General features: G+C 39.3%; 1 protein-coding gene across 1 annotated transcript in view; it reads left to right on the top strand.

The window, feature by feature from the left end:
• The first annotated feature begins 305 nt into the window (after nucleotides 1-305).
• The window catches only part of C1H12orf50 (chromosome 1 C12orf50 homolog), a 29,079-nt gene continuing 6,470 nt past the window's right edge, over nucleotides 306-22,914 (top strand). Inside the window, exons 1-10 of the mRNA XM_054029820.1 lie at nucleotides 306-359; nucleotides 2,411-2,530; nucleotides 3,568-3,691; nucleotides 9,901-10,059; nucleotides 11,518-11,595; nucleotides 11,685-11,798; nucleotides 13,946-14,056; nucleotides 15,439-15,546; nucleotides 17,130-17,237; nucleotides 17,551-17,754. Coding sequence (XP_053885795.1) covers nucleotides 306-359; nucleotides 2,411-2,530; nucleotides 3,568-3,691; nucleotides 9,901-10,059; nucleotides 11,518-11,595; nucleotides 11,685-11,798; nucleotides 13,946-14,056; nucleotides 15,439-15,546; nucleotides 17,130-17,237; nucleotides 17,551-17,754 — 1,180 coding nt within the window. The remainder of the gene's footprint in view (nucleotides 360-2,410; nucleotides 2,531-3,567; nucleotides 3,692-9,900; nucleotides 10,060-11,517; nucleotides 11,596-11,684; nucleotides 11,799-13,945; nucleotides 14,057-15,438; nucleotides 15,547-17,129; nucleotides 17,238-17,550; nucleotides 17,755-22,914) is intronic.

Raw genomic sequence — 22,914 nt, 5'->3', positions numbered from 1 at the left:
GAACTAAAGTAACAATGAGAGAAATTCTGGAAGTTTGAATTTGTGCACTGACTAGCAACCACTTTCAATGTTTCATCACTTCGGCAAACCTGGAGAAGGTACCGTCTGATTTGTAATTAGTTTAAATATAATTTTGAGATATACTATAATTGGAAGTCTGTTTTTAAAAGGAAATAGAGCTTAGATCCTGAAAACCACTGTCTTCAGAAAAAGGAGTTTTGTTTCCATACACATTGGTAGTTCTTACCTGTACGTTTATACTCTTCTTGTATAAAGACAGTGGAGTAGAAGTACAAGAGGTGACAATGGCAGAAGTTGGGAATGACTGCTATTTCTATTTTTATTCCACCTGCATAAAGGTAAATATTGTAGAATTTACAGTGGTTTGCATCTTTGATTTTCCTGCTGTAAGGAGGAGTTTATCGTTTGAACTTACGTCTCTTCTTTATATACTGATATATATGTCACTCTGTGTGTGTCTCCATACATGTATATTTGACATACCATAGATCCTGATTTTGAGAGATGATAAGGACCTGCAGTTTCCATTCACCTCAGATTGATTTGTGCGTGCTCATTAGTTCTGAAAATCAAGCTCACACTCTAAAGGGGTTTAATTCATAAAAAATGTGCACTGTTCAAGGTGGACTTTTGTAAACACTACATAAAGATCACTCAACACACTTCTGTTTCATTTAAACAACTTTTTTATAACCTGTGATAAACAACATTTATAAATTTGTTAGACAACAGGAACTTTGCCTGGTATTGATAGTGTGACTAACTGACTTTCCTTAATACTGCTTTTTTGAAATCACTTCATTCCTAATATCAGAGGGGTAGCCGTGTTAGTCTGGATCTGTAAAAAGCAATAAAGAGTCCTGTGGCACCTTATAGACTAATAGATGTATTGGAGCATAAGCTTTCGTGGGTGAATACCCACTTTGTCAGACACATGACATTCTTGATGTTATCACCCTTTGAAGAAGTGCTTGTGAGAATGGACCCAGTAGGCAAAGTCAATGGGGTGATGCAGAAGTCTATGTTAGTACTCCAGTTGCAGGATTAGGACCTTAGTGAATAGGTATTACTTTCAGTACAAATCCCCAGTCTGGCCAGCTGCAGTGATTTTATTTAATAAAGTAGTGCATTTTACAGACAGTACTCCTTGGTCCTATTATAGTTAATGTCTTTTATGATGCTCTGAAAAGAGGAGTAAATGGTATTAAAATTCACAGATGTTACTAAATTAGGAGGTGTTCCAAACTCCAAAAATGGTAGAGGAATAACAGAAAGAAAATAAAATGAAATTTAACCTGGACAAATGCTAGCTAATACAAGAGAGCATTTAAGTAGTTTGCATCATACCACTCCATGCTCCCAGGTGGTGAAACTACATCTTTAAGACTGCATGTAGTGGTGGGCACTTCAGAACCAGAAAGATATTGACCGGCTGGATGGAATCAAAGAAAGAGAACAAAATGATTAAGTAGCTGGAATGTTTGATTTATGAGAAAAGATTAAGGATCAATCTTTCAGTCTGCTAAATTTACTTTGTGCTGCATAACACCAGCTGCCCTGATATCCCTGCTGTAAGTTGGTGTCAGTTGGTGACTGGGGCTGGCATGGGGGATGTGGTTGAGCTGAGCTTCTCTAAGCCTGATCTCCTGCTTTCTTAAGCCCCATTATAGGTCTTACACTAGCTGCGGATGTTAGAAAATGCCCCCTGCTACTCTGACGTCCTGTGACTGCCACTGCCCACTACCTCTGAGCATAGCTCTTATGTAATGGAGAATAGGGCACTGAAAGAACAAAATCTATGTAGTTTGCTTAGTGATTACTACGGGAGAGTTATGTTAACATTTGCTAGTATCTGAGAGCAGTATAAACAACAAGGAGGGTGAGGAATTGCTTAGGGTGATCCAGGGATATAAATAGGTGTAAAGGGATAGAGCTGGGCAAGAGAAATTTAGTTCAAATATCAGGAAAACAGTAATACCCAGTAGACTGTGGAATAGTCTCCCAAGTTCATAAGTAATGGGAGCCCCATATCTTCAGGTATTTTAACTAGACTGGACAAAGCAATTATATCAGGACCTGATTTTTCCCTCCATTTACACTGGCATAAATCAGTTGCAGTTCCATTGAGACCAATGGCCTCTTCTGCCCTCAACCGCACAGGTATAACTCCCACTGGCTTGGGATTTTTACCTGTGCAGCAGGTATTGGGCATAGTGGACCTAGCATCAGTGAATCAGGTCCTAAATTTTTTCCGTTGCTTGCAGGTATGTTGTCACAACAATAATACAGACTAGTGTATTGCCCACTTCCTCATTAATAAAGAAGATATAAACCAACTACTGACGCATCTAACATCATACAACTTTGACTTGCCTTTTTTCTGTGTTAGGGTTCCAAGTGCCGATTCCGTCACTGTGAAAAAGCCATTGGCAGTGAGATTGTTTGCTCATTATGGAGAGAGGGAAGATGTTCACATCAGCTTTGCCGATTTAGACATATGGAAATACAGGTAGATAAGTTTCTTGAAGTACACTCATTCTTAAAGCAAAACTGACCCTCACTTCTGTTAAACTTCACATCTAACACTCAAGTTCATATTCAAATATGAAGACCTTGTGGCACCCAGATACAAGCTTTTTTTTATTTTTCCAAGTCTGTGGCTAGCATGCACTGCAAGCTTTAAAACTTGTATTGATTCAAAGTCAGTCACTGGATGTTAATTGCTTTTCTGATTTTCCTTTCATAATAATAATTAATAATATCCTTTTTATAATAAAAGAATACAAATGTAATACTTTGAACTTATATAGCAGATTTCATACAAGGCTCTCAAAGCACATTACAAACATGAATGTATTTAGTTTCACAACATGCCTGTGAGGTAGGTATTATTATCCCTATTTTACAGATAAGGAAACCAAGCGCTAGTCTAGATGAACAGTTAGTGCGCAGTAAGTGCGGGAATAAGTCTACCTCACATTAGTGTGATGCACGCTAACTGTCCATGTGGACCCTGCTACCACACACTAAAAGTTCTATAGTTCACTTTATTCTGTTCCCATTTCAAAGCAGAGTAGATCAAAGCACATTATGGAACTTTTAATGTGTGATAGCAGGGTCCACATGTACAGTTAGTGTGCGGCACACTAATGTGAGATAGATTTACACCCCAGCTGGCTGCGCACTAACTGTTCAAATAGACAAGCCTTGAGACACAAAAATTAAGTGAATTTGGGGTATTAGAAAATTAATGTTTTTTTTCTAAGCATCTCAGAAAGTCTGTAGCAGAGCCAGGAGTAGAATCCATTGCCTTGATTCTGATCTGACACCATTATAACTCCATTGATCTCAGTGAAGAAATTCCTAATTTACACTGTTGTAAAAGATCAGAATCAGGCCTCATGTATCCTAATCCTATGCCTTCGTAACAATACCATATTATTTTTTAACTGATATATGGTACTAATCAGTGTTCTGCCCATTATTTTTTGTTGTTTGTTATAATCATCATATCTGAAAACTGTCCCTTTTTTATTTTTCCTGTAGCAAAAATACAACAGAATCTCATGTTTCTGGGAAACACAGCCTTTAGGCTGTGTGAGGATCAGTTGTGTCTTCCATCATAGCAAACCTCGTAATATAAATGGACTTTTTTTGCCACCTAGTAGCAGTGAGTAAAACTATTTTCTCAATAATTTGCATATTGAAATAGATATGCTAAAAATGTATTGGCCACTTCTAGTGTTGATATAAACCTTTGTAGGTGAAGAAAGACAGCATTGCAGATTGGGTGGAATATGATCTGAAGTTAAGGTTAGTAAAGGACTTATAGTTATGTTTGACTAGGGTTCCCATAGGAATTTTTTTGGCCATTGTGTTAGGAATTTCTGTAGGTAACAGTTACATCAAAGGTGATGTACTGAGTAGCAACTCAAATTTTAATCCATTTGTCTCACGAGTGAAAAATTATACACTGTAACATTATACATGCTATGTGTGTCCTTGATGTGCTGAATGACAGTCATGTGAGGCAGTGATTTGTGTATAAGCAGTCAAATCTAGTTTGAAGAGTTTGTGTTATAGGAAATCCCTGTACTTTTTACTACCTCTGTCAAGCTTTGGGCCTTGCTAACACCCACTCTCATCCACTTCCAACTACATAATGGCCTCTACACTGACAGTGAGGTCTCTTCAGGGCTTCACTCAAACACAGGAGCTGAATGTTAAAGCAGTACAGTACTTTTTTCACAGCATATAGTATTCATTTGGGGTCATTTATGCAGTCACAATTTTAGAAGAATGTATACTGTACATTACTGCATGGCCATGATTCATTGGTTAACCATACATGACTAGTGGATTGCAACTGTGTGGGCAGCAGTTACACCTTCTCTCGCTATTCTTTTTAATTTCCCCCCACTCCCTCACATACATACAAATCAAGGAAGCCTTCTAAAACAACATCTGAAATAATCCATTCCATCTGTGGGAATGATCTACTGATCTTAATATAGAAAGAAATAATCAAAATTTTTCTCCTGTCAACTGCTGGCTGTTCTGCTCACATTCCTGATACAAATGATCTAATTTATACATCTGAAGAGGGTGAGGCTATGTAAAAATTTCTCACTTATAAGTTCAAAGCAGGTAACCAGCCGAATGTCAATAACAAAATAAGAACTCATCCTCCTGCACCGGTTTTACAGCATCTCTTGGCATTTGGGAGAACTGTGTTTTCAAAGTGGGGTTCTGGCTGAGTGGAAAACTTTTTATTTTAAGATTCCGTTCAGTAATGGAGCAAGTGATTAGATGTTGATTAAATGGTTAGCTTTGCCAAATGGGAATGTTTTTGAGACAAGTGCCTCATAGTTACAGTGAACCAGAGAGTTAGAATCTATGTAAACCTTTTCCTGGTGTAAAACACAGCATTCACAGTGGCCACAACATGGTGTATGCTACTCCAGAAATTAAAATACAATGAACAAATGAAATAGGAGAGAACTGATTTTTGTTTTTGCAAATACAGGCTAGCTAAGTAAAGATAAATTTTAGATTCCATCAATTGCCTTCAATTATTAAACAGCCTGAGGTGGGGAAGAAAGTTAGCGCATAGTAACGGTGGTGATGAAAATAGAAAATCTCAAAATGAAAGACAGATTAGATTTAGCAGATAGGAATAGCAATAAAATATTCACAAAAACCAACACATACAAACATTTACTATTTCATATTTTGGTTTATTGGTTATTTAAGAGTAGGTTAGATAAATGTCTATCAGGGATGGTCTAGACAGTATTTGGTCCTGCCATGCGAGCAGGGGACTGGACTCGATGACCTCTCGAGGTCCCTTCCAGTCCTAGAATCTATGAATCTATGAATTTACTCAGAATGTTTACTATTTTTTATTATTTTTACTATTCATAAAATAATGAAAAAGTTTAGAAACCTAGGCAATATTTTAAAAGAAAAAGGTTCTTTGCTGGGTATGATGTCACCAGCAGTCTATGATGGGACATCACATCAAATCATGGAAATTTAAAATTGCATATGTATGAAATGGCCCTCATTTGGAGACAGTTAAAAATAATTTCTAATGCTGCATCATGTGTGCAAGTCACTTTTAAGTGTTTTTCCCCCTTAATTGACTTCAATTAAGCCTTTCAGGCTGGGCACATGGGGATGGGGGTAGGGAGAGAATATGTGAAGCAAATACTTCTTAATTATGATTTCTCTTTTACTCTCTGATTTCCAGAAATCCAGACTATTTCTGGAAAAATGGCTAGTACTTTTTCAACCCTTCCTAAAACAAAACTCCTACCAACTTTAATGAAGTTTTGCCTGAGTTAGGTCTTCAGGACTGGGATCACCATATGTACACATCCAGACTCTGGAGCCAAAGCTACTGCATATGATATTCTTAAAGAATACAAGGTTGTATTTTGTGGAATAGGTTGTTTCATGTAAAGTGTCCCTCTTATGGATCTGTAAAGCAAGAAAAGTGACTGTAGCCTTAAGGCAAAATATTAAAGACCAACTCAACTTCATAGAATGGGATGGTGTCAGTGAATGTGTCACAGACCCTACTGATTGAGGTCAACATTTGGATCAATATGGACGCTAAAAATATCGGGCTTATGCTGAAGTCAGTGGAATAATAACTTCAGTGGGAGTGTTATGTAGCCCTTAAACAATACATATGTGATGAATCTTCAGTTCATATTTGACTTAAGTATGACTCTAGACTTTTATAAACTACTTTAATATGTATATTAAACACATTAATGTATACTAATTTGCAAAAAAAATACAACTTAAACAATACTTTCTCAATAATTTAGATCACTACTGATCATTATAGTGGTGTCACATTAACATGGACTATCATGTGGCATATTTCCAAGCATACTGATTGGACAGGCATTGGCAAAAGGCTTCAGTTTTGTTCCAGAAGAACAGGAACAAAGAAAATGTAGCCTAATGGGGGAGTTCTTTTCTGTCTGTGAGACAAATCTAACTAAAGCTGAATGCAGACTTTGCCAGAGCTGTCTATTTCATGGGAGTGTGTCCAACGCGTACTGTACATGATGACACGTGTGCAAGCCAAACACATTATGGTGCACTGGCAACCCATGAAAGACTTAACAGAGGAAGCTCTCTTTTTAGAATAACAATTGTAAAAGCATACCAAATTATGGATGAGAGTGCAGCTTGGAAGAGCTATTAGAAAGTATAATTTCTAAACTCACAGGTGATCCACAGCTGGATGCACACGGCAGCATTAAATAGGGAGCTTTGTTCAGTGGTGGAGTAGGGTTTCCTCTTACCAACAGTGGTTCCGGATGTCTGTGGGAGAGCAGGTCATTAAATATTACAAAAAAATCCAGGGCTTGGCCTCCACACTGCATATTGACTCTAGGTTTAGAATTTCTTGACCTGGGCTGCAAATCCAGGGCTCCAGTGTCCACACTGCAATACTCAGTCCTGAGTCAAACCACTGTTTCTCTGGCATCCTAGTGCCCTCTGCAGCTGTAGCCATTCCAGCCCCTGGTTAGTGTTGCAGTGTGGGAAAACTTGACTGTCTACCCCACATGTTACAGGAAGTTGTTGCAGTCTGCCACGTTAGCAATAGATCTTGCCAAGCCTGTTTCAGCAAACAGGCAAAGCATCCATGAGATGCTGGTGGATGTTCTGTAGGTGGTTTCTGACCTACTAAAGGTGCCTGATGGAAGAGGAGGATGATACAGACATGGAAGAATCAAACTGGCTGATGCTGCTCACAACTCTTGCTGTAGCTGGTGATTTCCCCCCATGTAGACCAGAGCTTCTGGAGCAGGGGCCCAAGCACAGCCTGGTAGGATCACATCGTCATGCAGACCTGGGATGACCAGTAGTGGATCCAGAACTTTTGCATGAAGAAAGCTACAGTTCTGGAACTTTGTGAGCAACTCGCACCTACACTCCAGTGTAAAGACACTCATGAGGGCAGCCATACTGGTCCAGAAGTGGGCTGCTATAATTGTCTGGAATCTGATTACCACAGACTGCTACAAGTCTGTTGCTAACCAGTTCAGCATTGAAAAGTCAACTATGTGTAGAATATCATAGAATATCAGGGTTGGAAGGGACCTCAGGAGGGCATCTAGTCCAACCCCCTGCTCAAAGCAGGACCAATCCCCAGACAGATTTTTGCCCCAGATCCCTAAATGGCCCCCTCAACGATTGAGCTTACAACCCTGGGTTTAGCAGGCCAATGCTCAAACCACTGAGCTATCCCCCCCACCATGTAAAGTGGTTACAGAGGTTTCAGACGCAGTCAGGCATGTGATTTACCCAAAGGTGGTGGGCGTAAACAAATATTCCTTAAGTAATTGCTGGTTTTGAGAGAATGGGGTTTCCAAACTGTGCCAGGGCCATTGATAGGACTCATGTGCCCACAGTTTGACCTCCTCAAGGAGTACATGAGTGCATAAACTGCAAAGGATACTACTCCATTATTATGCAGGCCCTCGTGGACCACAGAGGCTGATTTATGGACACCAGTGTGGGCTACACTGGAAACGTTCATAATGCCAGGGTTTTCCACTGATCGGGAATCTACATTCATGGACAGGTTGGGACACTATTCCCACCAAATGACATTGTCATAAATGGAGTTACTATCCCCACTGTTATTTTAGAGTATCCAGTGTAACCCCTTTTTCTTTTGCTTATGAAACCATATCGTTATAAGAGTCCCTAGCAAAAGAAGGTTTATTTACACTCTGAGTATGTGTGGAATGGTGGTTGAATGTGCATTTAGCAGATTAAAATCCCACTGGTGCTGTTTATAGACACGTTAGGATTCCAGCGTCATCAATGCTGTCTGTATTACTGTGGCTTGCTGTGTTCTTCAAAATCTTTGTGCAATCCCCTATTAGCAGATACATACTGCTGCCTGGAGCGTGCAATAAATTTTGCATTGGGTAATAAACTGGAAATCCCTCCCATAAACTGGAAATCGCTCCCATCCCTATATTAATAACAACAAACATGAATCCAGAAACTTACCAGGCTCAGGGGCTACTTCTGCCTCTTGTGTTTCTGATGCCGGTTCCGTGGTGGACAGCTCTTCCAGGGAGTCATCAAAAAGTTCTTCAGAGTAGGGACCCAGAATGTGCTACAGCTGCTCTGGGGGACTGGTCTGGGTACAAGAGTCACTTGGGCAGCTTCAGCCAGCACTTGTTGGCTCCCTTTTGATCCTATACTGTATTCAGGGGTGAGACCATAGAGCACTGGTGGCTCAGTGCTCGGCACAGTACACAGCACCTGGTCAAACTCCTTGTAAAAGTGGCAGGATGATAGTGAGTTCCCAGAGATCCAGTTCTCATCCCTAGCTTTCCGGGAGTTGGTCTTGAACTGCTTAATCTGCGCCCTGCACTGGTCACTGGTCCAGTGAATCCCCAGCACTGCCAGTTTCTTCACTATTAGCTGGTATGCATGCTCATTCCTGGAATTCTTGCGAAAGTTGAACTGTTTGCTCACCTTGCACCAGAGATTAAGCAAAATGTGGTGGTGCTCCCATGACCAAATAGCAGCACGCTTGGCAAAAGACTTCTTGATGGCGGTGACCATTACAAATGCAGGAAATTGGTCACTTTGCTTGCAGCTCAGTGGGCAGAATAAAATGGAAGGGTTAAACGCTGAGCAGTTGCATTTGAACCAGGAGGGTTGCATTTGAATTAGGAGTCAGTTGGCCAGTCTTGGGATAGGAAAGACAAAGGACATGTCCATGGGGTTGTGAGATGGGGTTGGTGGACTCTCAGGACCCAAATCTGGGGGGCCCAGGCCTGAGCTGCATCTACAATGCAAAACAATAGAGTTTGGGCCAAAGCCTCTGTTGGACTCAGGCTTGAATCCTCCATTCCTGTGAGATCCTGGGGTTTGGACAGAGTTAAACAGAATTTTGTGCAGGTGAAGGGGGATTTGAGCCTGAGCCAAAGCCCAGTCAGTGTAGACAAGCCCCTAAAAAGGGGCAGGAGTAGGCAAAGTTATTTATACCTCCCCATCCACACACCAGCCAGAAGAGATGGCCAGCCACTGGAAGGACTGTATGCTATTTCCTACTCAGGGCTGGTGCAATGGTATGTTATCCTTGCATGCTGAAAATCTCTGGGAGGCACTGTGTGTCCCTGAGTCACCATGTCTCCCCCTGTTCCTTCTGCTGTGGAGACACATTTCTGCCAACCTCCTTCCCAGTACAGTGCCTAAAAGACACAGTTTGGCAATTTGTGGCTTTGTCAAATACGATTATGATTTCAAATGTATAACAAACTGATCAGAACCTGATTTTTGTGTTCTAGTGCCTTATTAACAGACTGAACTTCATGTACTTTCCTATAGATGGCACACTCCAAAAGGAAGTTCAAGAAGGAACTCTGCATCCTGCCCACACTCAAGAACCCCTAAAAGGTCAAGAAAGCATTTTAAGACCCATTCATCCTCCACTGATCATAAACATCAGCCTGGAGGAGGAAGAGGAAGAGGAAGAAGAGGAGAACTGTAAATATGACTTTTTTTTTGAAATCTGAAACTAAAATGGATTTTCTCAAATAATTTGCAAAATGGTTGCCAACAGATTTTTGGCTGTTTTCAACAATCATGCCATTTTTGAGGAAAGAGGTCAAATATTTGGGAATAACCTCATTACAACTCATTTTATAATTATCTTTATTTTATTGTACAAAACACATAGTAAATGTAGACTCTCATGAATAAACTTTCAAAATATCTAATATCTATTTTTTCTTACTGATATAATTCAAATACTATTTTTTCCTTAATTGGAAATGGATCCAAGTGCCACAATTCACCTGGCATTGAAATACAACAATTCAGATACAGATCCAAACTTTCTCACTCAAAGTTCAGGGATGTTCAGACTTATTTGGCTCTATCTGTAATTTAAATGATCATTTTACTCATTCTTTTATTTCTCCCAAGGCTCTTAGATTTATCACTGTATATGTTTGATCAGGATGCTAATTTCATTTTGTGCTTTAGCTTTAACAAGAAACATGTTAGCTGTTGCTAGGTGGCATTTAGTTGAGAATTTAAAGTATCTGCAGCAGTTCAGAGATGATGTAATTTTTATGCCAAACAAGAAGACTTAGAGTTCTATCCAGCCTAAAGTCATTTCCATGCTTGCTGTTCTACAGAGGTTGTACTAACCTCATGGACTACACCTGCCCTTGAAATTACCCCTATTCTTAGTGTGTACTTACCTTTCTGAAGAGGCTGCTTGCATATAGTTGCATACAACTATTCAACCTAGGGCTAGGGTCATAGCCACAGGGCTTGTCTACATAAGAAAGTTGCACCACTGTAATTTAAATCAGTTTTATTTCTCACCCCTACGTAGACAGTCCTATTTTGGTTGAGCTTCTGAACTAAATCACTCTTAAACTGAAATAAGAGTGTCCACACATGAGTTTGCACTGAATTGACTAAACTGTTTAAAAAACAAATAGTTAATTATATCTGTGCAGCTTCCTTTTGAAGACAAGGCTTTAGCCAAGTGTCTTATGAATGTGCAAAATATGCTCAGTGCGTCCCCAGATAGCCTATCAGAGAATAGGTCATTCAACTAAAGTATTTTTTATTTACCCACTCAGGATCACTTCCTTTTATGTGTGATTGTATGGTTGTTTTGATAGGACCGAAGAAAGGCTTTTGAATTATTTTTAATTTAATCACCATCTAAAATAAACATCAGTAATGGTAAACCTTTTGACTTTCATTGTAACTAAGACAATATTGGTCATAAAAATATCTGTCAATAAGCAATAGTTTCTCTGTCCGGAAAGCAGAGGGCTGGGATACACTAGCAATAGGAAAGGGGCAGGGGGGAAGTTACTTCATTTTATAATGAATTTGTTTATATTTAAGAATAGTGCATTAACAAATCCTGAGGTGTCTGTACTCAGGTATAGTTCTCTCTTTTAAAAATATTTCCTATAGATGCCTCTTATTTATTGACAAAGACTCCAGCAGACATTGAGGAAGAAAAAGCAATAAAGGAGATGTGTTATAAATCTGGTAAATATATAATTATTGATAATTTTAAAAATATTAATATAATCAGTAAGTAAAGACAATTTTTTCTTTCTTTTGGGGGGCATGAGTAGGAGAATATTACAGAATTCAGACTCCTCAGGAGAACGAGTCAGCAAAAATCATGTCTTCAACGCTGGATAATGAGCTATTGAAACCCATGGAAACTGGCAGAGACTTACAGGAAGGTAAGTACTTGAGTGGTAACGCTTTTCACTTCAAGGATAAGGTTTATATATATGTAATTACATAGAAAGACACTATCAGGTAGTTTAGATCCAAATATTAGGTTTTGCAAATTTAGAAAAAAAGAATTATACAAAATAAAACCAATAGAAATATTTTTGTGACTTTTTTAATTAAATGGAAACAGCATAGACATGGTGATGAGGATGGGACACCTGCATTGACTACAGAATGATGAAATAAGTCCAGGTCAATTGAGTAGAACATCTTGTACTTTCCTGAACTCCATGACATGCATCTCTGCTACAATTTGTCTTCTAGTATCTTTTGAAATAAGGTTACAATCTCTTTTTTTTATTGGGCCTGCTACAACACATCTGAGCTCCAAGGCACATGAATTAATGAACATTTATTCCACTCAAGATTTTAAAGAGTTTTTCTTTTTCCCCGTTAGTCAGGTGGTATGCCTGCAAAAATCAATGTCAGCTTTTATTATTATAATAGGTGATAGTATTGCTGCTTCTTAACAGAGTGATTTATGCTCTGAACATTCCTGGACGTTAGTGTAATTAGTGTGTTGGCCATTAAAGTGTTTGAGAAAGAAGTGAGATGTTAGTATTAGTAACACATTTATCATTGCCATAAAGTTGTTTACAACAAAATAGAAAACTTCATGGATAACCATCTGGATCTACAATTACATATAAAGAAAATTGAAGCAGGAAGATAGTGAACAATAATGAAGAACTGCAAAGTGAAAGAGAGTATATTATTTTGGTTCAGATAGAGATAATCTGAAATAATATTGGTTGGTAAAAGTATTATATTTTTGGACCTCTGGTTTTTACCAATTTTTACCAGCTCTCCTATAGCCTGTGTGTGGTGGCACTTCACAGGAATCGTGTAATGTGTATTTCATGTACTTACAGTGTAAATTACATTACAAAGCACCCAAATGACTCAATAAAAGTGGAAAGGAGAATATTTAAGGAGAGGTTAGAGGAAATATACTCTAAACCAATGATTAAGTCATAGAGAGTGGTGTGGGAGGAGAGGGACATTATCTTCAAAAAGGAAAGTTTATAATGGCACAGAGCAGTCAGTTATGAATATCACAATGTCTCACTATACTTCTTGGGATGCAGTCAGGTTCTGTTCACTTTTATGATATTCATTAGCAAAAGCAACACTAACTTGGATCCATAATCTGACCTCACTGGGTATGTCTACACTGCATCTGGGAGTGAGCCGCCCAGCTTGGGTCCGCAGACTTGTGTTATTGGGGGCTCATGCTAGCATTCTAAAAATAGCTATGTAGACAGTGCTTCAGAGCCCAAGCTCCAGCATCAGTTGCAATGTTTACACAGCTATTTTTAAAGCTCTAACACGAGCCCATCTACCACATGTCTGTGGACCAGGTCTGGGAGGCTTGCTCCCAGAGGCAGTGTAGAAATGCTCACTGAGGCCCCAGAAATCTTAGGCAGATCTTTCCTGTTAAGACCTGTGTGAGACATAAGTCAGGGAATTTATTAAAGCATACTGCCCATATCCCCCACCGCAGGATCCCACCTCCGTGGGTCTGGCTGTGGAGTGTCTGTGGAATATGAACTCTGTGGATTTGACAGGAGGCTGGAGCAGTTGCATCCTATGAGGATACTTCCTTTCATAGGTCTGAATTTCGACCAAATCTGCTGATGAATAAAAATATGCTGGTGCTCTGTCATTGTTTACAGAAAGAAATAATACAAGTAGAATTAAATTAATTATGCTGAAGTGAAATGGCTAATCATTTGCAGTACAATTAAATATGTTTGATATATGTGCAATAAACAAGGTTTGCTCAGATATCAATTCAAAAGTTTTAGTGCATTGTATTTTTGGAATACCTCTGTCAGAGATAGGGGTTTACTCTCAACTTTATACTCTGAGATTTAATTCTATTAAACCTTTAAGCATTCATGCAAGTTTTGCTCATAATTCAGAAATGCTTGCAGATGTGTCTATCCATAAAATCAGTCAGTGTGCAAAAATGTCCATGTTGCACAGTGCTATCCATATCTTTGTTTACTCTCCCAAGTTCATTCATCTATCATAAATACACTGACTCCACATAACTAAGCCAAAAAAAAACCCTCTGTTTTCTTTCCAGGTGATGGTGTTACAGTTCCAACAAAGTTTAATATTATAGAAAGACAAGGAGAGGTAACATCATCATTAGATGGTAACACCAGGACTGATCTTGGTGCCTTTGAAAATGGAGGTAATTACTTTAAAATATGTGTTCTCATTATCTAATATCCGTTGGTAGATAAAATAATTTCCAAATATACCTTTCATGGAATTTATTTCTGTATTTTCTGTAAAGTCTTTTATTTCAGTGCTGTTAATAAAAAAAATATTACTGTTGTATTTGAATTCCACCCATCTCAGTAACATAGTGAAAAAATATTTTCAGTTTGGTGACTCCACTTAATTGGATTTTAATTTAATCTTGAAAAGAGATTGTTTCTTAGAGCTACGCTGGCTGCAAAGAAACTCAGACATGCATGACAGTCAGATATAACAGGGGTATACTAAACTTTCAGAAATTGCTATACACCTCTACCCTGATATAACTCGACTCAATATAACACGAATTCGGATATAACACGGTAAATCAGCGCTCCGGGGGGGCAGGGCTGTGCACTCCGGCAGATCAAAGCAAGTTCGATATAACGCGGTTTCACCTATAATGCGGTAAGATTTTTTGGCTCCCGAGGACAGCGTTATATAGGGGTAGAGGTGTATTTGAGAGAATATCGTTAGTAAAGCTGAACAGACTATGTTTTTGGCAGTCACATGGGAAAATATTAAGGCCCCGATCCTGTTCCATGTGGGCAGATCCTTGTGCCCATTTTCAGTGGGTTCTGTGCAGCCATAGGAGTCTGCTTAGAGATCTCAGTACAGGACCAGGATTTCAGTCATTAAGAATGAACCTGGATACCACAAGCATTTATGTTTACCTAGCATTGGCTATCCCCTTTTCCTTTGAAACCCCATCCTCTCCAATTTAATAATTTCCCATGTGGTACTGTGTCAGATGCTTTACTGAAGCCCAGATAGATTAATTTTGCTGCATTTTTCTTGCAAAAATAAAGAGTGATCTTATCAGAAAGATATCAGATGTAAGTAATAGCAGAAATAATAGGGTTTTTGGTAGCATTTTATAAATTTTATCACTTTCCTGAGCCCTGTATGGGTTATAAGCAAGGTATGTGTTCGTTTTATGTTTTATGTGTTATTGCCTGTTGTCCTAGTGCTTTGTATTTGGTTAATCAAGAATTAATTCAGAGGGAGAATTAATTATAGAAATGTACATTCATATTGAGAGGTATGAATTAAAAGAATATTAAATATATTTTTCATTTATCTGACTTTTGTAAATACATTTTTACATAACTGGTTTCTATTTGTTTTTCATGTTTATGTTCTTACTATTTTATATGAATTTAACCAAAAACTAACACAAATTAAATGATAAAAAAGAATAAAGTGAAAAGGTTGCATTCTGCATTTTAAATACAGTACAATCAATTTTATCTTAAAATGAGGACATACTATGTCTCTATTTATAATTTGGTGATGCATCATAATTTTTTGCAGGAGGTGATTGTTATGTACCACAAAGGAGCATATTTGTTGGAGGGAAGCAAAGTGAAATCTTAACTGGAGAAAAAGAATTAACTACGTCCAGACGTTCAGATGTGAAAGGTCTGAATCATTATTTTTATGTTTTGTAATTTTGGAAAACATTTTTTGCTTCCTTTGTAATTAGACTGGACACTTGAGGCAGGACCTAAATGATATATGTTATATTCCACACACTTTGAGTGAATTGGTGAAGTCCCATCAACAATATGGTTTCTTTCATCATACTAATTGATGAAAGCACTTTTATTGGGTTAGGGCAGTCTTGCTCCCAATGACTTCAATATAACACTATCAGCTTGCTAGTTATCTTTATCTTCCTAAAGCCCAAAGGTCTAATCCTTGGAGGCGGTGATCACTGTCAATTCCAGTGAAAGTCGATGAGAATTGAGGGCGCATAGCATCTCAGAGAATCGGGACCCTAATGAATACCAGTATAAGGTCCTGATTCAGCTAAGCACTTGAGCACATGATTAAATCTACATAAGAACTACTCTTGTATTTCAGATTAGGCACACGTTAAAGTAACTTTCTAAATTGGGACCATAATTTGCACTACAGAATATGTTTGGAAGAACACAAAATTTCCTTATCTGAATATATTGTTTTTTATGTATATGATTATTGTGGGAAAATCATTTCTTGCATATTATTTTTCTGTTGTTGAAGTAAAAGATAAGAAGACAAATTCTGGCTATAAATCATAAGTAGGTTAAAAAGTAATGAAACTGCCTACATACATTGAAGTGGAAGTAATGCATTTCTCCTATATTTTGGCCTGAACTGATAGGAACAAAAGGTAGTGCTTATGCTGATCATCTGGATGTGAGAGCAGACAAAGCCCTGAATTCCTGTATGGAGCAGGGAACATAGGGTCATAGAGCTTGATAGCTGCCATGCAATGCAGGATGTGAGATTCTGTTCTTCCCTTACTCAATCTCCTTACTCTTGGTGTAAGCACATGTTAAGCATCATAATTACCAGTGTCTCATCTAGTCCAGCTGACTGATAAGGCCAAGGACATATACAGGTCAGTTATATGTTGCATAATAGCTCATTCCATAGTTGCCATGCTGTGTTTTGGGTGAACATGCATAAAATTCTGTTGTGGGTGTAACACACTCACTTTTGTAAAGGATCTCCTGCTCAAACAAGCTTACACAAAATCCATGGGTTATAGTTGGAGAACATATGTGTGGATTACAGCAAATATCTGTACTCCTTAAAATATATGTTGTATTGGCTCAGATTTTTTGGCTTGCATATGGACACCTTTTGAGCCAGAATTTGGGCCAGAAATATCTGTTACGTACTCTAGTAACACCTAGTTTTCTAAAATAAGCTGGAAATTTGCTGCCAAAATGTTGAGAACTTTTTTTTCTAACAGAATCAACAAAACTTCTTGGAAGCATTATGATTTTGCTCTTAGGGATGATACTTACTGATATTCTTACTATAATTACTGTTTTCAGAATCATTTTTTAAGCACATAAAAGAAAGGTCTGTATCCAACAGAGAGTGTATGTAAAATGTGAGGAAGTTATTCTTGTTTTAATTCACCACAACACTTTACTACTTTAATGAGGGAATTTTACTGAATAATGTGTTTTTTCAAAAAATAAATTTGTCTTATTTTTCTCCCTTAGCAATGAGTCACACTGAGCCAGTAAAGAAGCGTCACTTTAAAGGAGTGAAGAAAAAGAAATGGATTTCTGAAGAACCAAAAAACTCATTCAGCATGTTTGCAGGCAAAGGTATTTTGAGAAATCATTTGGTTAATTTGTTTTAAGTTAATATTTCCCTGTCCCTAGAAGCTCACCCCCCTCACTAGGCATCAGAGCCCGAGCTCCAGCCCAAGCTGGAACTTCAAAGCACTGTCTCCACAGCTATTTTTAGAATGCTGGTGGAAGCCCCTTGGCTTGGCTGTTGGAATCCCCTTAGGGTTGGGAGGCTCACTCCAAAACATTGTGTAGACATACTCTGAGTGCCCTTCTCTCTGACACACTATGTCAGACATTGAATAGCATCTAGCAAGTTTAGCATAATATTGTTTTTTCCCCCTTGCAGCAATGCATGCTTCAAACCCAAAAGGTAAAGCAAATTGCCAACAAAATGATCAAAGCAAGGATGCTGAAAATACTTGTTATGTTCCATCTCAAAGAGCCACTGGGAGAAGCATTTCCTTGAATTCTCCAGAACCTGGAAGATCAACAAACACGACCTACAGTAATGTCAGTGTTACCAAAGAATCCAAGCTGAATCCGCCTAAAGGTGAGCTCCTGATTACACAGGATTCCTTGCCTAGAAGAGCCATATAATTGGTCATGTACCTCAGTTATGCCAGTGCAACTCCACCAGATTAGCATAACCAGCTAGACAAATTCAGACTGGAAATACAGCATTAATTTTTAACCGTGAAAGTAAATAACCACTTGAACAACTTACCAAGCATCATGGTGGCTTCTCCATCACTTAGAAACAGTGAGAGTAGTTAACCATTGAAACAGTTTACCCAGGGTCATGGTGGATTCTTCATCATGGACAATTTTAAGACTGGATGTTTTTCTAAACGATCTGCTCTAGGAATTGTTTTGAGGACGTTCTATAGCCTGTGCTATACAGGAGGTCAGACTAGATGATCACAATGGTCCCTTCTGTCTTGGAGTCTATGAAAAACCAAGAGCAGAATTTGACCCAATATAATTGTAATAAGCAGGTCTCATTGCAATATTTACAGGTAAAAATGAAAACTGTCATGGACTTCTGTGGAAGTTGCCAATTAAAATCAGACAGAATTTTCTTGAGCAGTAGTTCTGTCATCTTTAGAGGGTGCAGCACAAATCCACCTCCATGTCCAGTCAGCTCTGCTGTCTGAAGGAAAGAGATGAGTCCATGGCCTCACTCTCATCCTCACCATTTTCAACAGATAGTGCCCATTGGAGCACTGGCAGTGATCTGCAGTCCACAGCTGTAGTCCTCAAAAAGATTTTGACCAGTTCCTGAACAGGAGCACAGGAGAGAGAGGACCCGTCACCTGTATAAACCCATCCGCAGATTGATCAGAATCTAGTTTTGTCCAAGAATCGAGTATTGAATTTTACTTGGTGTACTATATTCTGGGATCAATTTACTAGATGACTCTACTGTACCTTTCCTTTTCCGTTAGTGATATGACCCAGAGACATAAATCTGTCTCTTGAGAACTTTGTCATTCAGCGTGGCGTCTTCTTGAAGTTTCTTAACAGTAGCATTGAGCATTTTGTCATAGTTTGATCAGATCTCTCCTTATGTCCTCCATCTGGCATGTAAAGAGATTTAAAATGAAGGTTCCCCAAGATGTATTAGGTTAGAGTCTACTGAGGGAGTTGGATTTATTGGAATTCTTTGCTAGGCACATGTTCTGTAGAATTTTTCTCTGCCCAGCCAGGCTAAGGTCTGGGCAGCAGAAGGCATTTTATGCCATGTATTACCGATTAGTTCCTATGGTGTGCACTCTGACTTCATTTTGTTAAATCCTCAAAGATGTACATTTAGTCAATGGTTTGGGAATTATGATTATCTCAGAGCATTTGTTTTCTGCTGTGGTTGTTAGTCAAGCATTTCTGTTCTATCTCATTACCGCTTCTCTTTCTGTTCATGGAAAGGAAATTTAAGCTATTCGATAGATAGGACAAAGGGGGCAATACATCTGAGTTTAGTGTAATTGGATATCCGGTTTTATAATGTGCTTAATCTTGTGAAGGGTTTAAGAAACTTTATTTTATAACCCAATGTTCAATCTTTAACTCCACTGCCTATACTGAATATTAATTCCAGACCTTGTCTAGTTGAACAACTCAGTAGTGAAAATCCCAGTTCCCTTCCACAAACATGTCTTATTCAACCTTTTTTTTCCTAAACAGGAGACCAAGGAACCACCTTTGCACAAGATAATTTTATCCCTGATTCACCAGTGTTTTGCTGGGGTTTTGTTGGGATCTATTTCCTATTGTAAAAATGGGGATTTTTTAAACTTCTTGTGCCAGTTTTAAATCTATTGGGGATTTTCATGATGTACAGGTTGATAGGCTGTCACTTTCTGTTTCTGTCATTCTGACAACTGAATTAGCTTCTGTCTGCAGTCCTTCCAGGATGGCAACAATGACATTTTCCTTGTGCTCTTCTTCCATCTTTGAAGTATGTTCATTGCCTTCCTGGCAGTGCCTAGTACCATTTAGGTACTTGAGAAGAAAGTTTCAGGTCAAATTCTGAAGTCTTGTCTTTGTTTCTGGCATTTTGTTTCAGGGCATAGCTTTAAGTTTACTCTATGGCCTTCTCTCTGTTTTAAACTTGTTGAAGCTGTCTTACTCCACAAACAAAATCATAATTATTACTTGCAATTCAGCATCTTGTCTTTTCCTCTCCCATATGATTGCAGTCTCCAGGGGTTAATTGGGGATTAACGTCATTCTTTTGGACAAATTATCATCTCTTATTCCAGCCACAAATTCAGTTGTAAATAATTTAAACTGTAGTCCACTCTCCATCAGAGAGTCACTAAAAACACTACAGAGTCATTACAAATTCTTTTAGTTTCCTTTTTTCCTGATTTCTCTTGTTGAATTTTGCTCTGAGAAAAGAATGTTCTTAGACATAGGTAATTACAAAGATTCAGTCCACTCCCACCCCATTTCTCTCACTCCCATTCTCCTTCCTCAGCCAGTCACTATTGGTCTCACCCAGCTCCCAGTCTCCATACCAAGCTAGCCCGAGTTTCCCCTGTAGCTTCCAGTCCTAGTCTCCTTGAAAATCCCAACCCTCCCTTCCTAACTCTCAGTCCCAGTTTCCCTTTACCCTCCCTCCCACTGTTGCCAGCCTCTAGTACCAATTTCCATTTTACTCTTCTCCAGTTCCTTCTCCCAATCTACTACTCCCCCGTCCCACCCTCCACAGGTCCTGCTGTTGTCCCATCTGCATTCAAATCAGGCAGCTTCTTCCTTGAGGCTGCCAGGGCCAGTAAGAGGCCCAGCAGAGACAGGTTCCCTGCTCTCAGTTCAGATACTCAGACCTAGTATGTCCCATAGCAGGCCAGAAATGCAATTGTGGGGAAAGTAGGCTCAGCCCAGGGCTGGAGCATACTTAGGGTAGATGGATTTTGTCTGCTAAAATCTAAGAAGTCTCCACTGTATATGTGCAAATTGTGATTTCCAAAGGCTTGCAATTTGGCCAAATTTGAGCAATTGTTCACAGGGATTCAAAAGGCATGTGCTGCCAAAGGCCACCGTGCTGCTAAATTTCAAGTCCCTGTTCCGAAGCATAGGGGTGTTCAAACTTTTCAAAAATAAGGTCATCAGATTTTTTTCATATGGACAAAGCAAAAGAAGGTATTTTCCCCCTAGTCTTGTTCTTGGAAAAGGCTGAATCATTTTGGCTGAAATTTTCCAAAAAACATTCAGCCTGAGATACCCAGTATGGAAAACCGCAACCCAAACAGTTAAAGTTTGGCAAAGTTATAAGCAACTGAAGACAGTGTCTTATAATGGGAAGTGTCAAGTAACCTTAATGATAGGCCATGCTACCAGCTCTGCCTGTAATATTAATGTGTTCATCTGGTTCACCACTTCTTTCTCATTTTGTTACCCCCACAAAACAAATCCAGGGTACCCCCCACAATAGCTTGCTTATTGTCCCTTCCTGGGCTTACTAGTGATTCCCTTTACTTGACCGCTTTTGCAAGGAGAAAGGGGGCCCGCCCTAGTGAAATTGCTAAGGCTTACCAAGGATCTCCCTATGCCATTCAGGAAATTTCCCAGAACAAACTAGATCTGTTCACCCCTGGGAGGACACAGATATAGCCTTCCGCTCAAAGTATTGACAACCAGTCAGTTATTTTGCAAAACAAAGTATTTTATTTAGTGTAACCAATCTTTCATAACACAATTAATCTAAACCTAAATTAAAATATAAACATAAATCCCTTAGCACAGGTATACAAATTAAAGTACCTGAGATCATAATGTCATACAGTTAGAATGGCTTGAGTGATTATGTTCTGCACATGGTGTCATGTGCAGGACACTGACAGCAATCTTAATAAACTCTAAGTTTTAGACATAATAACATAGACATATACACCACAGACACCCATCTTTATTTACCCAAGGATACACATTCATTAAGCCTACTTCTATTCTATATCCTATACTATAGTTAGCATGCTTACACTCTGTAGGCTTCTCTCCCTCGGCTCTGTCTCAGTGGAACCGCTGCTACTGCTGTTACCCTGGGGTTGCCTCTTCACTGTTCTTCGCTCTCTTAGGGTAGGTCTTCACTACGGGGGCAGTCAATTTAAGATACGCAAATTCAGCTACACGAATAGCGTAGCTGAATTCGACGTATCGGAGCCGACTTACCCCGCTATGGGGACGGCGGCAAAATCGACCTCCGCGGCTCCCCGTCGATGGCGCTTACTCCTACCTCTGCTGGTGGAGTTAGTGCGTCGATTCGGGGATTGATTGTCGTGTCCCGACGAGATGCGATAATTCGATCCCCGAGAGATCTATTTCTACCCACTGATTCAGGCGGGTAGTGTAGACCTAGCCTTAGATTCCTTATTTTTGGTCTAATCTTCTCCTGGCTCCCTGTCTTGACTGACTTTTGCCTGTTAACCCTCTCTCCTGTTATATAGTTTTTGACCTGTTCTGATTGGCTTGTTCATCTTCAAGTGCTTGCTCATGTCGATTCCATTCTAGGTGTGTGCATGCCCACATGCACAGTCGTCATAGATTTTTGCCTTAGCGGTATCTGTAGGGTCGGCTGTAGTGCCCTCTTGAGTGCCAGGCTATTGCACCAGTATATTAGGCCCCACCGGCCCTACGTCCTCTCTGTTCCTTCTTACTGCCTGTGACGGTTGGTCGGAGCGCCTCATCTAGCATTGCAAGAGCATTAGCAGTTCCCAACAGCTATTGTTACCTCCTTTGTTTTATAGTTCTTATGTACTTAGTTAGCCATTAGTTTAAGTGTTAGTTGTGTAACCCTTCTGCCAGGTGGAGCTGGCAGCAGTCAGAGCCAGGTTCAATATTTAGGGGTTCCTTTTCAACAACACAACACTGAACTGGCTCAAGCCCCCATCCAGTAACCTGGGAAAATTACACATCATGCCTGTGTGCCTCTGAGAGGCAATACTTCCCCACAGAGTCTGAGTGTAGAAAATAAACTTTTAATGAAAGAAGGGAAGTCACCTGACATGAATTAGGGAAAATGCCACAAGCAGGATTCATAATCATAAAAATGTGAGAAGGACACCAGAGTGCATGGGGCAGTGCCTTCCGCCTCATGTTCTTGAGTTCTACAACCAAAAGTTCCTTTTCTGTGCTCCTCTCTGATCCCTCACCATACCCCACTCACAGTAGTTGTCCTTGGTCAATGAGGACCCGGGGTTCAGAGGTGCAT

This window comes from Malaclemys terrapin, chromosome 1 (assembly GCF_027887155.1).
Source record: "Malaclemys terrapin pileata isolate rMalTer1 chromosome 1, rMalTer1.hap1, whole genome shotgun sequence".
Taxonomy (NCBI): Eukaryota; Metazoa; Chordata; order Testudines; family Emydidae; genus Malaclemys; species Malaclemys terrapin.
The sequence above is the reverse complement of the archived record's forward strand: the minus strand, read 5'-3'. Positions and strand labels throughout refer to the sequence as shown.